Raw genomic sequence first — 16,263 nt, 5'->3', positions numbered from 1 at the left:
GGTTGGTTGTTATGTTCAGTGGATGCTCAGCCACTGTTGCCTGTTTCTGGTTTATCAGGCTCTGTGTGCTTGCTGATACTAGCCAGAAAAGGCTTCCAAGCACCAAAGATAAAGGTAGATTCTTGTTTGCATTAAGGTTGTTAAGAAGTCTGTCTCTCTTGCCTGGCAGTGCTTGTGGCATCTGTTTATCCACAGAAACCCCAAACCATCAAGAACCACTCCCTGTCTGTGCTCTGGTTCCTCCTGGGAAACGGAGCCCTGCCTGTTCAATATGGCAGTGTCTGGGCTGTGGTCACCAGGTTTGCAAAGAGCTTCCACCAAGTGCTGGGCTCCAGGCTGCAGGAGTATGCTGCCATGCAGCCCCAGCACGTGGTGAAAACCCTCTGGGACATTTTAGACCTTAACACCAGATGAAGGCTTGATGTGCACCAGGAAGGTGATGGAGAAGTTCTGAGTGGGAGTGGTGGAGGCAAAGGTGGACATGGCAGTGGCATTTGTGTCATTCTACGTGACTGAAGAACAGGATTTGCCTTACCCAGTATATAGGTACAGATTTATGAACCATGTTTTGATGCTGGCTTTTCAAAAACAAAAAACAAGTTAAATTTTTATATTGTGAGCTCACGTTCACTGAGAAGCCTGCATAGATACCAAAAAAAACCCAAACCAAACCCATGTCTAAAGGCAATTTGTAACTGTGGAAAGGAAAACAATATATTTATATACATACTTGCAAAGTACTAAACATATGTATATTTTTATATATGTTTACTTAGAAAGTAAGAGAAGGGCTTTGAAAGCATTGAGGCTGTAGGATTAGATGGCTTGGCTTAGGAAGCAGAGAATGAGAGAGCAGGACCTGCTGGCCCAGAGGTGTGGTGGGGTTATCAGAGGATATGCAGTGCACTGTATGTACCAGTGTATGCCATATGTGCCAAGCTACAGGGTGACCTCTTTACAAGTCTCTAGTAGCTGCTGGTGCAATTTACCTTGCTGAGTTTATAGTTACAGATTTCCATAGCACGTTTTGATTTTGGCTTTAAAAAAAACCAATAATAATAATAATAAAGTACTTTTCAAAATTTTTATATCCTGAGCTCATGTTTGCTGAGAAGCTTGCATAAGTACCAACAAAATAAAACCCCGTTGTGTAAATTCAGTTGGTAACTGTGGAAAATAATGTATTTATAGACATACTTAGAAAATAATAGGTGAATAAAGCGTTGCCTACCAGTACTAGTTTGTGTCTCACTGTTTAAGGTTTTTTAACTCTTGAGCTGAAACACTTTCCCCATGAGAGGGCCTCTCCAACCACAGGGAGAGCAAGTTTAGCTGAAGGTGTGACTGCAGTTGACAAGCAGAGGGTTAATTCAAGGTAATGGTTAAATCAGCTCAGGTGAGCTCTCTTGCCACAGGTTTGCACAGGTGAATGTCTCAAAAGTTGTTAAGAAGCTACTAAGGGGTTTGGGTGATACAGACAACAGGCATAGCAGTGTTGGATCTTTCTCCAGTATTGGTAAGAGTATTTAATCTTCCTAACTTTTTTTTTGGTTATAGCTTGATGACAGAAATCTCACCAGAGAGGAGGCTGCAAGCTGCCCTTGCAGGGCCAGCATAATGAATGGGATTATTGCATTTAATGTGCAGCTGCTAACCCACAGAGGTTAGTACAGCAAAAGAAATGTATGGCCATTTTGTCCATTGGCTTACTCTTAGCCTACATCCTGCCAGAGCCCCAGGACAGACTGGCAGAGATGGTTCCTCTTGCTTGCTGAATGGAAAAGTTGTCATCAAGGGAAGGTGGGGGATAAAATGTAACATGGATTCTGCCACACAGGAGCGAAGAAAGCTTATGTTTCCCTGATGAACAGGGAGAGAGTGGTCTTGTGCCACCTTCCTGTGCTAAGGGTCGTTAGAGCTCTGGAGTTACATAAGCAGAAACAGTGGTGCCAGGTACTCTGAATCCAGTCTGCAAAATTAATCATCCCCTCAAATGGGCATTTCTTCTCACCAAGAGACAAAGCATGTACCTGGTGGCATGGTTTGTCTGCTCTTCAGGGTTTGCTTGTGCTGTGCAGATGTGTTAGCTGGACCCTGAATGTTCTTGGAGGTGCAGCCTCAAACCCCTGCAGGGATGTAAATGCACGAGCTTGGCAGTGCCAAGAAGAGTTTGGGGATGGGATGGAAAAATTAATCGCAAATAGGGACAGTGGCCAGGGAGGCAGGATAAGGAAGGAAGAATGGGGCCAAAGTACAGTGGGGAGGCTGAAGGCTCCTGTTGTAAATAGTATTGATGCTGCCTCATGGTGTTGCTGTGAGAGGTGGAGCAGAGAAGTAAAGAATGCACTTGAAGGGAACTGTTGTGGGAGAGATGCAGCTGGGTCATGGAGTGTAATAAAGAGATTCTGGCAGAATTTGCTCTTGCCCAGTGTAGAGATGGGTTTGGAGCCAGGTGCTGAATTCTTCCTCTGCAGCAGAGGGAGGGGGGCTGCATGGAGGTGGCTGTTTTCATCCATGATAAGTAGTGGTGATGGGAATATTAGTGGTTGCATTGCTACCAAATCTCTGACAGCTGACACTGAATCCTGATACTTTCATACTGCCTTTGATGCAGGCAGAAGTGAGAACGTCTCTAGTCAACCAGGGTTGACTTGAACCTTTAAGTAACTTTGGCAACAAACAGCCCCTCTGTGTTGTTTCAAGAAGGGAGATTGGTCATACTAGTAAGATGACTTTCCTAGGGATAGAATTGTGGCAGTATTAGGATCTCTATTGTTTTACCTGCTGTATTATTCTGGCAGTTTTTTGTTGTCGGTATCACCCAGGACAAACCAAATATGCTTCTGCTTCCCCAGGGAACAGCTGCCCTCCAGCTAAGCCAGCCTGATGGCCCTGGTAGGAGCAGGACCTCTGCAGCCATGGGACCTCCCTGCACAGCCCGGCAGTTGCTGTTTTTTCATTCTCCAGAGATCCTGCAGTGATACTCCATTTAAAGGTAATGGTAACAGCATGCCCCTCTTCTGGTCCTGCCCAGGCCTGACAGTAGTTCCTGTTGCACAGCTGTAGAAAGCTGCTTTTTCCAAACTTAGAGATTGCTCTTGTCCAGTAAGTGCTGGCCTAAAATATTCCTCAGTGCAACTCCAGTGAGGCTTCAGTATGGTCCTCCATATTTTTTTCTCACAAGACCTCTTCTCCTTTTCGCCTTTTGCCATTACTTCTTTGTGTTGTTTGCTGCTGATACTGATTATTTGTCATTACAATGGTGTCATTTACGCACATGTTTGAGGGGCAACATACCCAAAGGTCCTGTATAGATTAAAGTTGTCTTACTAGATGTATTCTGTGCTTAACATAGACATGAACAAAGAAAACTTGGCCTAAATTCCAAAGCTTCATTCTTTGGCAATCTGAGTCCATTCTGGCTCATAGCTGTCTCCAGTTGTGATTTTATGTATAAGAAGGGGAAACATGAGAAAAGTTCCACTGCTTTTGAAAAGCCATGTGTATGTCTATTTACCCAGGACAGCAGGCAAGTAGTGTTGTTTGTAACTTGTTTGCCGAAGGATGAGTTGACTGTGAGGCCAATGACAGGTGAGAAGGGATTCTCAAATCTATTTATGCTGCAGCCTGGGTGCCAGTCAGCCCAGAGCTATGTGATAATTTATTGCTGTGGCCAGTGCTTACCAGCAGAATGAATTCCTGCATAGCTGGAACAAGCACTTCTGGGTTCAGCTCTGACTCTTGGTGGACTGCATGATCATTGGCATTGCTGCCTTTCAAGGGACTAAACAGTTTCATTTCGTAATAATCTGAATCTTTTAAACTTAAATTTTCATTTGCCACTGCTATTATTCCTCCACCTTAGGGAAAAACACTTGTTACTCCTCTGCTTTAGGGAAAAACATTTTGCAGACTGGTGCAAACTGTAAAACTGCTGTTTTGGCAGCAGAGTATGTGTAGTTGCCAGTTTCTAATGCAAGTGAAGAAAATGCATGTGTGATGCGCTCAGGAGGCTTTCTGAAGGAAAAAAAAACCACTTCATGTGGCCATGTGTGTTTGCTGAGCTATGGATCTAACTGTGGGTTAGTAAAGCCCAGGCAGAGCAGCACGTTGCAGGGAAGAACAGTTCTGTGAGCTTACAGGGTTGCCATGGCAACAGTGAAAGTGTCCTTTTGGATTTTCCAACATTTACCTAATTTTGAAGAAAAAAGTAGGGAAATAAATTACATATTTACCTGCCTCTGCATCCCCATATTGCCTCAAATCTCTTTAAAAGATCATAGTAAAGGCAGTGAAACTTTGTACCTGCCTGTACCCCCGCTGTTTGGAGGTCCTTAAAGTCATTGCTCTTTCCTATGAGAACCATTTATCGGACTTCAAACAGGCGTGGATGATGCATGGTCCTCCTGGTGCTTTGGAGTACTGTCAGTGCTTGGCTTACTCAACTAAATATAGCTTGCATCTTGGCTCAGTTGTGTGCAAATTTAGGAGGAAAAGGAAATCTGAGATGGAAAACTTAAGATAACAGGCTATGAAGCCCTGGCTGACAACAGGATACTGCTTCATTCTGTGCTCCACCCCTCTGCAATGAGACTCCACTGCAGTGAGTGCACTCTGATTTTAACGCATAGGACAAACTCCCTGCCCTGTGCTTCAGGTAGCTGTGGTTGTACATAGAAGCTCTACTGAACTGAGTACAAAATTGCCAGGTAGGTCAAGCTTAGGGCAGGGGAGGGGGGGGGAAGCACAGCTGACCTGTGCTCTGGTCTGTCAGTGTCCAGGTGGGATCTTACAGCCTAAAAGCCATTATTTGCTTAATGGAAATGCAACCTAGATTAACTGATCTACCAGTAAAACACAGAACAAGAGAAGCTTGTGCTGGGGTGGGAAAAAGGCAGCAAGTTTCTTACAGCAAGGGGCACTAATTAGGGTACTAAGGAAGGAATCAAGAACGTAACACTGGGCTAAGGTTTAAGATGATTGCACACAGAATTGTAAGAAAGATCAAACTCATACCTTGCATATAAAAACTCTGATTTATTTACATCAGGTAAAAAATAAATCTTAAAGCTGAATATGGTCTTATAAAACAATTGTATTCCATAAATGTTGTATTCATGAAAAATGGAAATGTTGTCCAAAAAAAACTGTAATACGTTACAAAAAAAAATTAATTTTTTCCAAAAAGCGATGAGCCAAACCATCATTTCCTGTATGCTACAGTTACTCTTAATCTCATGTTTGCAATACAAATTGAAGGTAAATACCTTATTTGCAGGAGTCCTATACATTAACTGTACTGAAGAGAATCAGTTTGCTATACATAGTCATGAGTTCGCGTTACAAACTTGTAGATCACTCCCAAAGAAGTTCTGTTTCTTGAATACAGTGCTCAGTTTGCTGCAGCATCATTAGGGCAGCATCAGAATCCTTCATCAGCTTCAGTGTTTAGGTGGGGTTGTTTCTGCAATAAGCCTCCTGACAACCATGGCCTCAGTGGTAGAGATGCTGTGTTAGGATGCCAGCTCATGTACCACATCCTGAAGGGAGCCTGGGTTTTGCAGAAAGATACTATATCTTACTCCATATCCAGCTAGCACACATGTGGGAAGGCTTCCAGCTTGACTGCTGGAAGCCTTGCACCACAGAATTTGGTGCTTGTGGATACAAAAAAAATACTTCATTACCCATCATGGTGCTGGGAAATTTCAGCATGAAATCTGAGGAAAGAAAATGGTTGTAGTAGCTGAGCAGAAGCTGTCCTCCCACTCTGTTATGTTTTCATCTTCAAAGCTACATTTAGGCATGCAAAATGCCAGTTTATTGCTGTTTTGTTCTGGTTTGTTTCTGTTCTGGTGGTTACTGCCGGTAGAACAGACAATCTGAAATGCATGCAAGACTGTACTTGTATTTTCATGCAGTAGGGAGAGGACTACAATTCTGATGATGGGAAAGACTGGCCCTGCTGGTAAACTTTGCAGTATCTCCCTGGAGATTTTCCAGCTTGAGAAGGGATGGTACATCTGCCTGTGTGATTACAAGGTGGATCTGTTGACATCTCCTTGATGTTCACTTTGTGTATGGCTGGCTGCTTTCCCACCTCAAGCTCACAAACCCCTGACAATTCAGTGCATCCATTAACTGCAAGTTACTTCTTTATATTCAAACACCCACCTTAGACATAGCAATTAAGGTTTCCTTGTGTCTGTGGTTTAAAATGGCACTGAACTTATTGAAGGATGGTTGTGATTAAGGCACTAGATTAAAACTGAGTAGTTCAGCATCCAAAGGGGTCCCTTATACAACATAAGATGAACCTCAGTTCCCCCATCATGAAGGTGGGCAGGAAGGGTTAAAAATAATGTGTGAAGGTGAAGTGCCCCAGATACCACCATCATAAAAACTGTAGGAGAAATTGAAATTATTCCTATCAAAATAAGACTACAAATGTCCTTTATCTTCTGGATCTTGTTCTGCACTAAAGTTGCATGTGAAAACATGTAAAATTAACTGAGATTAATTACATTTTAATTATGATGATAAATTAGTTAGGTGAGCAAGATCCAGTAAATTTTGAGGCTGTATTCCAGTGGGTGCTGTAAAACCCTAGGATTAATCGACTTTAAATAATGTGTGGTTTTATTAACAAGAACCTGCCTGGGCTCTTCTGTGGAATTGCAATAAATCCCTCAAACTGCATAAATTGGAATATGAACCTGCTTTGGGGACAACAGAATTCTCTATGGTAGTATTCTCTTATGGGGAAAAAAGATACACGTCCTTAGGTGCCTCAGGATTTATAACGTTGTTTGATTGGGCTATTACAAAACTACTCTAATCTAAGCCTTGTACCCTGGGAACTAGAAGTGATGAGATTATGTGATAATCAAAGGTGATTTAGAAGATCAAAGCCTTTCTGAGGGAATAAGATCCCTAATTTTATTCCTTTAAAGGGGATTACTTTGTTTTGACTTGTGTTTGACCTTACTCTCTCACTACACGTTGATAAATACTTAAAGATGTGCCTTTGCTGATGTCATTGATGTTTTTGCAGTAAAACTCAATTGGTTCAGGATGATAACTGCCCCCCCCCCCCCCAAAATGTCACAACAGCACAACATTTTTTACATAACTAAAATTGTGATGCCTCCTGAATAAATAGCATGGCAAATAATGATTATTTCTGATAGTTTTTGAACTACTTTCTCTAAACAGTGAAACAAAGGACTTGGCTACAGGTGCTGTCTTTATCAAACCAATTTGCCCCTGACTCACCCAGCTGCAAAGTGTTTCTTTGGCTCAGTGTAGATCTTTGAGTTAAACCATGAAATGCAATCCAAGGAGAAGCACCTGGCTCTACTGGTATTTCATTATATTTTTTCAGCCAGTTTGGGTTTTTAGCTCCAATGCCATTATGTTTTTTTCCTTGAGAGGAAAAAAGCCACATTTTGGAGGCTTGGGTAAGGCTGCTTCCTCCCTGTGGGGGCTCTGGCCTTGCTCATGTCTCTGCCTTCATGGGTGCGTCTGCTGTCAGTCCCTCTGCAGCCCCTGGCCCACGATGAACAGCTCGGGGTGAGAAGCAGATCTGTTGGACTCTCTGATTTCAGGACTGCAGAGGCTGTTCCAAGAGTCACTTGCTTTCCTAGGGCTCTCCTCCAAGCTGCAGAAGGAAAGATGCTTAAGTTAAGAGTCTAATGAATCATGGCTTTTTAAAAACAGCACTGATTAGGCCACATTAACCCATGAAGCACAAGTGCTGCATGATCCTGTGTCATTTGCTGTTTCCTCCTGTATACATGCTTTTTATATGCACCATCCAGACTTTTTTCTTGTGATGCCAAAAGCACTGTACTGTTCCTTCCTAAAACTCTTTTGGGAAGCAAACATTTTGTCTGTTTGCTGGGTGTGAATCTGGGTTCACTTGCAGATAGCGACACATTTTAGTGAAAAGTCTTGGTTCAGACTCTGCTGGAGGAAAGGTCTTTCCTCTTTTACATATCTGCTTAGCATGGTTACTGTGATTTCTGAGTATGGCAGCATGACTGTGGGATGGGTATTTTGATGGTATAAATCTGCCATTCTGGAGACAGGACAACTGAGGCGCAAAGTGTAAATGATGTTCCTGAGGTTGCACTGGCAATCTCTAGGGGCACAGGGACTTTATGAATCAAGATTGATTTATAGCAGTGGAGCTAGTCATGAATAGCTCATACCATGGGCCTTTGTGCTGAAATGTGCCCTGTGTTGCTGTAACTAATTAAAATGGTTTAAGATTAGTGTGGGGAAATATACCAGAGTTATCTGGGAATCATTACTGTATTTTAAGTACATAAGCTGCTAAACTGAATTAGCTTTCAACTACAAACAAGCTGTTATGTTGCTATTCTGGCTGCTAGGACTTTAGTGATTTGGGCTGCTGAATGAAGAGATTTATGATACATAGCTGGTCATGAAACTAATTTAGATTCAACTATCCCCAAGCTGCAGAAGGTTTCACTTGGGCTACTTACTTTGGGCCTGATCTAGTCAACCCAATCCATTCTCAAGCCCTCCTTGAACAGTTTCTTAAAGGAAATAACATTTAATATTTGGTCTCTGCTCTACCTCTTGGAAGATTAGCAGTCTCAATGAAATATTATTTCAATTAACTGCATATGTAGAAATCCTGTTACAGGTTAACAGGATTTCTACGAGCAGAGCAATTGTATGTTATGCCTCAATAGGATGGCAAGAACCGTTGATTGCTGTCCAGTGACCAAGCTTAGAAACCAGCAAAGTTTGTCCATCCACGGGCTGTCCAAATGGGAACCAGTTGTACTGACTTGAGCACTGAAACCGAAACTCTCATCCAGGTACCTTAAGACTAATAACAAAAGCTCTAGCTCCAGGCATAGTTAGAGCTAACAATGTTTTAAGTCCTGATATTCCTTAGAGCATGGGACAGGCAGAACACGTGCTTTCAAAAGAAGTGCTTTTTTGCCTTCTAGTGGAGCAGTGAGTGTGCAGGAGACACGCAGATCTGTGCACAATACTGACATTTAATGCCTGGCAGTGATAGCTAGGAAAATGAGATGGAAGCCATATTCACCAAAAGTAATTTAGAATTTCTGCTGAAATGGGGTAGGTGGGAGTGGGGACTCAGCTGCCTAATGAAAAACACTTTGCAATCTGCTTCTCAGCAAACAGGTGTTTTAATTGGGCATGGAGAAAGTGGAAGGATGTATCTCAGAATTTGGGAGCGTGGGAGAAACTGGCTAACTGATTTTGCCATAAAAGAGTGACAATATGGCAGGTCTGATTCTGTCTCCCCTCTCTCCTGTGACTAGGGCTTGAAGCTGCTAATACACACCCCTGATGAAAAAAACCCAACACATTGTTAGATACGGCAATGAGAGGTAGAGCAAGGGAAGGAATGAAGGAAAGGAGACTGATAGCTGGGTGGGAATAGCTTGTGGATGCGAGACCAGATACAAACATGGCCAGAATGAGGAGGTTTAGGTATGCAACATCTGGTTTAGGGAGACATTTTGAAGTCTCCCTCTGTCAGCTGAATGAGCTGCAAAGCAGAGGAAGCCCTGGCTGCTTGGTGAACTTGAAGGAGAGAGATGGAGCAGGGTGCAGTAGTTTGTCTGTTAGGAGCCCTGTAAGAGTAAGGCTCAGCATCTGTGCATGGGGATGTGGTGCTCACAGCTGTGACAGCTGCTCTGGTGAAACAACCAGCAGTGATGCCATATGTTGATTCTTAAAATGGTCCTTCTCTGCGTGTTGGCACATTTGCAGTGATATTTCTATCGGACCAGTCAGTGCAAGGTCTGTAAAAGTTTACTCCAGGAAGCTTAAGTGTAAGAAAACACACAGTAGTAATATATTGCAGCTTAAATCGGTGCATATGGTAATCAATGGGCTTATGCTGATATAAATTTGGACTAACAAAGTAGGACTACTTTTGATGTCTGTTGGTGTAAATGCTAAGCCAAATTTAGTTCAGGATACATTTTGTTCCTCCAGAATGCTGTATATCATGGCACCAGGATATTTAATTTTTTTCATGAAAGGGATGATTTTATTTACAGTGGGTTTTTTATATTAAAACCCCACTGTAAATAATATTTATATCTGTATGCTCCAGCAGACTACAATAGGAAGGTAATGAAGCATAAATTAGCTAACAATTTGTAATTGGCTGTTTTTAAAATTGATCTGTAAAACTGAAAGGACTTTTGTCTTGCAAGGTTTGACATAAAGCCTCATTTGAAAAGATTTATTTCTGCTAGCAGGCAGTGGAGTAGGCAATGCTGACTTTACACAGTACATAACAACAATAGAAAACCCAGCAACAATGTACAGGTTTCTTAGGAAATCTTCAAATGTCAGAATATAATGCAATATTAGAACTGGGAATGCATTTCCCAGTGGTTTTTTGCATGTTTTGCTCAGCAGGTTCCTTTACTCTCAGTGTGGAAAACTTTGGTCCTTGGGGACGGAATGCCTGGGCACCCAATTTCAATTTCCACGACTGTCTCTGTACTTGCAATACACGGAGAGCCTGTGCACTTACAAGTGCAATTTTATCTCCTGTTAGGGTTGGTCTTGCAATCCCTACCCATGGGATGATTCACACGGTTACAGTTATTATGTGGGGAAAAGCAAAAATACTCCTCACATGAGGAAGGGTTACCTGAGAAGGGTCTTAATCCTCTGGTGTAGCTTAGAGCTTAATGGATTTCAACATCCTGAGATGCTGAGAAACTAGAATAACAATGCTTTGTCCTGCCAGGCAGTTACACTGATCTCTGAGTATTCCCACATACCCATTTCTGTTTCCTGGCTGGTTTTGTGCTTATTTTTTTAAGTGGTAGATCAAATTTGAAGCTAAGCCTGGATCTTTTAAAATTCTGCAAGCAGTGGTTGCAAGCATAGAATTGGCATGTGTTCGTGTGTTGATCTTTAAACTGACTTCTTCAGAGCAGTGAATCTCCAGCAGCCATGGAGGTTTTCCCACTTTGAAAACTGGGCTTGGGCTGTTTCAAGTCTTCAGCAGACTTGAAATCAGCACCTGGATCTGAGAGTCTACCCAAAAAGCTCAGAATTTCAAACTATAATTACATCCATAGAGATCCTTGCCTGCACACTCTCAGTCTGTCATTCTTGCCAGCTGATTTGAAACATCCTGATACAGATTGCTCCATCTCTGGTGGCGTTCAAGGCCAGGTTGGACAGAGCCTTGGGAGGCGTGGTTTAGTGTGAGGTGTCCCTGCCCATGGCAGGGGGTTTGCAACTGGGTGATATTAAGGTCCTTTCCAACCCTAACTATTCTATGATTCTATGATTTTGGCTGAAGAGTTTACTGGATTAGAGGCTGATGTTAGGAAAGATACCCTTCCTCTTGGTCCAGGCTTACCTTCTCATGGTTGTTTAAAAATGTTTGTAATCTGAGGGTCGCTTCAGAGCTTTTAAGAACTGAGTGTGGATATCTTTAGCCCCCACATAAATAAGGGGGGGGTTCTGTGCCCTGAAACCAACAGTGAATTTTTCCTGGGATGCCTGTTACAGCAGATGTGTAAGTTTAAGGTTTGAGCAACCTATGGCATGGCTGAATCAAGGGAAGGGGTTCAGACTGGTAGTATTCTGAAATCTGGGGCAAGACAACAGAATAAAGTATTTGAGTTGGAAGGGACCTACAACAATCATCTAGTCCAACTACAATGTTATCGTTGCCCAAACATCTGCACATGGTGTTCATGTGTCCTGCGCATGATGTTTGTGTGACCTGCATATAAACAGGGCACTTTTCGGGGCAGTCTCTTTAACGACATTAAATTCCCATAGGGAGTTTAGGCAGCCAACACAGTGCTGTATTTCTGCTTTCTTGGCCTGAAGCAGAGAGATTCTTACCTTGCTTGGTGAAGTGCGGGTTCACTGCCAGCTGTTACAGGAGCTGGAAGACGAAACTGCACCCCTGGTCGACGGTCAGAGTAACTTCTCCTCACAAATGGCTGAGGATTGGCAGCGCTCAGGGACAGCTTTCTGGCCCGGTCTCCAGGCTGCCGGAAAAGCAAATTGCTCTTTTGGGTATGTGGCGAAGCTTCAGGCTGGCTGGTCACCTCTGCAGAGGGTTTCATGGGTACTGGTGGAGGTCTGGCTTCGAATAAGGAAGATGTGGCTGGGCAAAATATTGAATGGACATTGCTGCTCCTCTTGGAGGAGGAGAGCTGGTGCTCGTCCCCAGCATCCAGCCCAGCTCTCAGGCCCTTGCAGGAGCGGGATGGGGAGGTTGGTGGGGAAGGAGTGGTGAGGAATGAAGGAGGGTTTGCATCTCGGCGGTAGGCTGGGGAGCCCAGCAGCCGGTGTGGCGTTGGGGAGCTCTGCTTCTGCCCCACGGGAGGGCTGAGGGGTTTTCGCTGGGGTGGTGGAGAGGATAGCTTCTTCTGCAGGGGTGGGCTGGGCACCCTGGGGCTAGAGGGGGGACTGGGTTTCCTCTGCATGGTGGGTGAGCTCGGCTGTGGGTTGCTAGAAGGCTGCAGAGCGTGCCTGTGGTGTGCTGGGGGGCTGAAAACCCGTTTCTCAGTTGGTGGAGAAGGAGTTCTCGTTGGGGAGACCCTCCTGGCAAACACTGAGCCTTTTTCATTTCTCCTGAGCGAGTCTGGAGAACCATGCTTCTGGTATTGCACTGAAGTTGCAGGTGAATCGGGCTCTTTGCTCTCTGAGCTGTTCCTGTGTAGCTTTGAAACCCCACTGGGATTTTGAAGAGGAATAATTTTATGGGTTTGCTTATACAGATCTGCAGCTTCTTTTCTCTGGGTTTCCAGTATCTCCTCCTGGCTAGGGACATGCATGTTGGTAGGGTTCAGCTCCAGGGAGTACTTCTGCACTTTCTCGTCCCCTGCACTGGTATTCCTTAGACCCTTATTAGAAATCACACTGGGGCCACTGATACTTTTATTTGGCAGTAAGTCAATGGACTGAAGGGAGGCTTTCATTCTGGGGGAAACTTGCGATCTCTTAGTAGCGTGAAATTCTGCTTTGGTGAGCTTTTTGGCATCTTCTGAAGAGTTCCCTTCTATTCTTGCAGTTTCTTCAGGCTCAGATAAGTCAGAATAAGTGTCCATTAACATTTCCGGTGGTGGTGGTGGCAAGTTCTCAGTGTCTACGTCAATCTCTTCCTTTGTGTCCTTCTTGCTTAATTCCATAGCTGGTGCAGGAGGAAAGGCATTTGGAAAGCTAGAAGAAACTCCACTAGTGTTTGAAGGGTCTGTGTGTTCTACTGGTGAAATACGATGCTTAAGATTTAAAGGTGCCAGGCCTCTCTGAAAGGGGAGGGTGGGTGGGATGACTGGAAGTCCAAATTTTCTGATGCACTTTATTGGTCCTAAAGATCTTAAATGTGCATCTTTCACAAGAGTGTCAACAGGACTGAATGTTTCAATAAGCTTTTTGACAGACTGTCGGGGGGCACAGCTGCTGCCACTGAGCATTTGTGCTCTGGGAGGCTCCTTTTCATTGCCTCCTGATGTCTCTTGGGTAGGCACAGCAGCTCTCAAAGGCTTCCTGCCTTTTTCTTCCTCCAGCTGATGGCCAGGATTTTGGTCAACCATGAACAAAGGGACTTTATCCTGGTTAGGCAGGATGCTGAAGTTTTTTGAGAGGCACGCCTTCAGTTTGCTAGAGGACCTAGGTGTGTTTTGCTCATCCTGCAAACAAAGTGCTGTTCTTGATTTCCAAGGCTCTGGCTTGTTATCTGTATCCTTTCCGTAAAACATTTCCAGCCTTTTGCTGAGCTCTTTCTGAGTTCTCTGAAGCTCTAAGAGGGTTGGGTCCTCTGCCTGGCTTCTGAGGGATTCCTCTGACCTGGACCGTCGTTGTTTCCTGACGGTTTTCTGGCTGCCCGTTGCTGTACTGGGCCTTGTTGTTTGGACTGCTCTTCCACTGTCATCCTCTATCCATTCTTTACACCCAGATTTAGCTGGGACAAACTTGATTTTTTCACTGATGGCATCTTTCATCTTCAGAATAATCTCCTCTGTCTCCACATTCTCTGTCCTTTTGATGGATTGCCTTTGTGTGTTATCAGTGACTGCAGGTGAAGACAGGGGCCTCCTTGGCAAAGCATCCTTCCCCATTTCTGATAAACTTGTGTTGTCATCCTCCCCCAGGGTGCTCTCTTCATCGTCACCTTCAGAAGGAAAATCTGTTGATTCGCAGATTTTGAAATTATCACCGTCCTGAGTAGAGTCAGACTGGAAGGAGTTGTAGGAATGGCTTTTGCTCAAGTTTGCACGTTGGGGCATGGTGGAAATGCCTCCTGGTACTCCACCCTGACAAGATGTTGCTTCCTTACTCTGCGTGGATGAATAAACTGTATCTTTAAAATGCCTTTCCAGTACACAGCTGCGGGATGTGGCTGTGCCCGGTGACACTGTACTATTATGTGTGTGCTTTTGGGACAGATGCCCGTGTGTATAGGAATCACAGCTTCCTTGTCCTCCATGCTGGCTGAGAGCACTGAACTCTTTGAGGGATTCATTGTCCACACCAATGCCACTGTCCTCAGAATAGAGAGTCCTGTCATCACCGTGGGACTGAGAGGATCCCACTGTTGAGGCTTCAAGCAGCCTTACTGTCCGTAGCAGTCGCTCATCAAAGCTTTGCTTTGCTTTCAGTTTTCCTTCTAAATTGTTTGCAGCAGACTGCAAGTAGTTGCATGTCTCCTGCAGGGCATCGGAGGTGAGGGAGGCCAGTGTCCCACTCAGTAACTGCATTTTATTGACTGTGTACTGCAGTAGTTGTTGCAGAAGATCAGGGTGCTCCTTCAGATCACCTTTTTCTGCTGGCCAGGCCAAATTCCCACCTACATCTCTGAGAAGATTTTCCCCGTCATTGGCGATTTCTTCCAGGAGCTGGTTGATTTCATCGTAGTGAAGAAGGAGAAAGCTTACCATCTGCTGTAGGAAGAGCTGAGTTTGGGTAGCCTGGCTGGCCATGTGAAGTATAGTTTCATACTTGGAGAGGTTGGGATTTAAGTAGGCATATGCACTCTGGTGAGCCTTAACAAGCAGTTCAGGGAAATCTACCTTTTTCTCTGTCTCACACAGGGCTGAAATGGACTTCTCTTTAACTTTACTAGGTCGACCTTGCTTTGCCAGCTTATGATTTTTTTGCTTCTTTCCTTTCTTTGGGATTTGCTTCACATTGCTTTCATTCTTGTCATCCCAAATGAAAGCTGATGCTTCTGATTCACAGGAGCTTTGCTTTCTGATCTGTATGGCCTCAGTGATGTGCTTTTGAGATTCAATCAGCTCAGACATCACAGTCTCGGCATCTGTGGCTGTCCTCTGTATTTTCTTGCCTTCCTCGGAAATCTGGGGATCTGGGTGAGCCTCAGAAGATAACTGCAAATTATCATTTTTGTCCTGTTCTGGTAGTTTAGCCTCCTTTTCCCTTAGGTGATCTTTCCCCTGGGTCTCACAGTGGGGGAATTCATCAATATTGTAGCAAGATGAACCTTTAACCAGCATACGGATTCCTTTATCTCTTGGATCAATATGCAAAATACTCTTGGGTGTATTGAAAGCCCATAGACCGCTTCTTGCAATAGTACTAGCAATCTCACTGTGAGAAGGTGTGCAGCCCATCCTGTCTCTGTCTTTGGCTGTATTTTTTTATTTAAAATCAGATGAACAAGGGAAAACAAAAGAAAAAGTCAAACTCACTGTTTCATCCCGAACTGCAGACAGGCCAGTTTCTTAAGAGTTTTCCATCATGATCCCAGTTTTGTTGTCAGTTTTCATTGCTCTTTGCCTTGAAATCTCACGTGCTCACTGCCTAAGGTCTGTCCTTGAAGTTGTGCACTGTTCCATTCTATAGTCCAGGTCAGGTTTTCTTCTTCAGTTCACAAAAGGAGTGTGAAAGCTCTGCTGGATTTAGAGCTAATGGATTAAGAGGACTTGCATGCCTCACTTCTGTCTTGACAGATGTCCACCACAAATAAGATTTTAAGCTCATTAGGGTAAGCAGGCACTAGCCAGTCAGCATTCATGTTGTATTTATAAAGGCAGGGTTTTTTCTGCACTATATTCAGAGGTAAAAGGACTTGGAACCTAATCCTTTTTTTTCCCCCCTTTTGCAAAAACACAGCATAGAATTGAATGCAGAGATCCAAAGGAAGAGACTGTATTTTGTAACCTTTCTGAAGGGAAACTACTTGGAACAGGCCTGTAAATGTCATTGGATACTCCTTAACCAAGACAAAGGTGACTTTGACTG

At 43.9% G+C, this 16,263-nt stretch overlaps 2 protein-coding genes across 5 annotated transcripts in view; one reads left to right on the top strand and one right to left on the bottom strand.

Annotated features, from left to right (window-relative positions):
• The window catches only part of CLIP4 (CAP-Gly domain containing linker protein family member 4), a 97,975-nt gene that overhangs the window by 43,719 nt on the left and 37,993 nt on the right, over nucleotides 1-16,263 (top strand). For all 4 annotated transcript variants that reach the window (XM_061475378.1, XM_061475377.1, XM_061475374.1 and 1 more), the window contains exons 5-6: nucleotides 1,558-1,663; nucleotides 2,856-2,995. The gene's annotated coding sequence lies outside the window, so the exon portion shown is untranslated. The remainder of the gene's footprint in view (nucleotides 1-1,557; nucleotides 1,664-2,855; nucleotides 2,996-16,263) is intronic.
• PCARE (photoreceptor cilium actin regulator) lies at nucleotides 7,135-16,106 on the bottom strand. Its single transcript, XM_061475384.1, has 2 exons — nucleotides 11,896-16,106; nucleotides 7,135-7,660 (listed from the first exon to the last, which is right to left on the bottom strand). Exons 1-2 carry the CDS (start codon nucleotides 15,630-15,632, stop codon nucleotides 7,531-7,533), a joined length of 3,867 nt encoding a protein of 1,288 aa, XP_061331368.1. The 5' UTR covers nucleotides 15,633-16,106; the 3' UTR covers nucleotides 7,135-7,530.

This window comes from Pezoporus flaviventris, unplaced genomic scaffold (genome assembly GCF_033815535.1).
Source record: "Pezoporus flaviventris isolate CSIRO_AGI_PZ_B2104156 unplaced genomic scaffold, CSIRO_AGI_Pfla_v1 ptg000083l, whole genome shotgun sequence".
Taxonomy (NCBI): Eukaryota; Metazoa; Chordata; class Aves; order Psittaciformes; family Psittacidae; genus Pezoporus; species Pezoporus flaviventris.
This window is presented reverse-complemented; position numbering and strand designations above follow the sequence as displayed.

Bases quoted from the DNA above. Each gene is read 5' to 3' on its own strand.
- PCARE (XM_061475384.1), bottom strand. From the start codon at position 15,632: ATGGGCTGCACACCTTCTCACAGTGAGATTGCTAGTACTATTGCAAGA. The intron at 7,661-11,895 runs GTAAGAATCTCT...TTCCTTCTGCAG, and splicing joins CCCGCACTTCACCAAGCAAG to CTTGGAGGAGAGCCCTAGGA.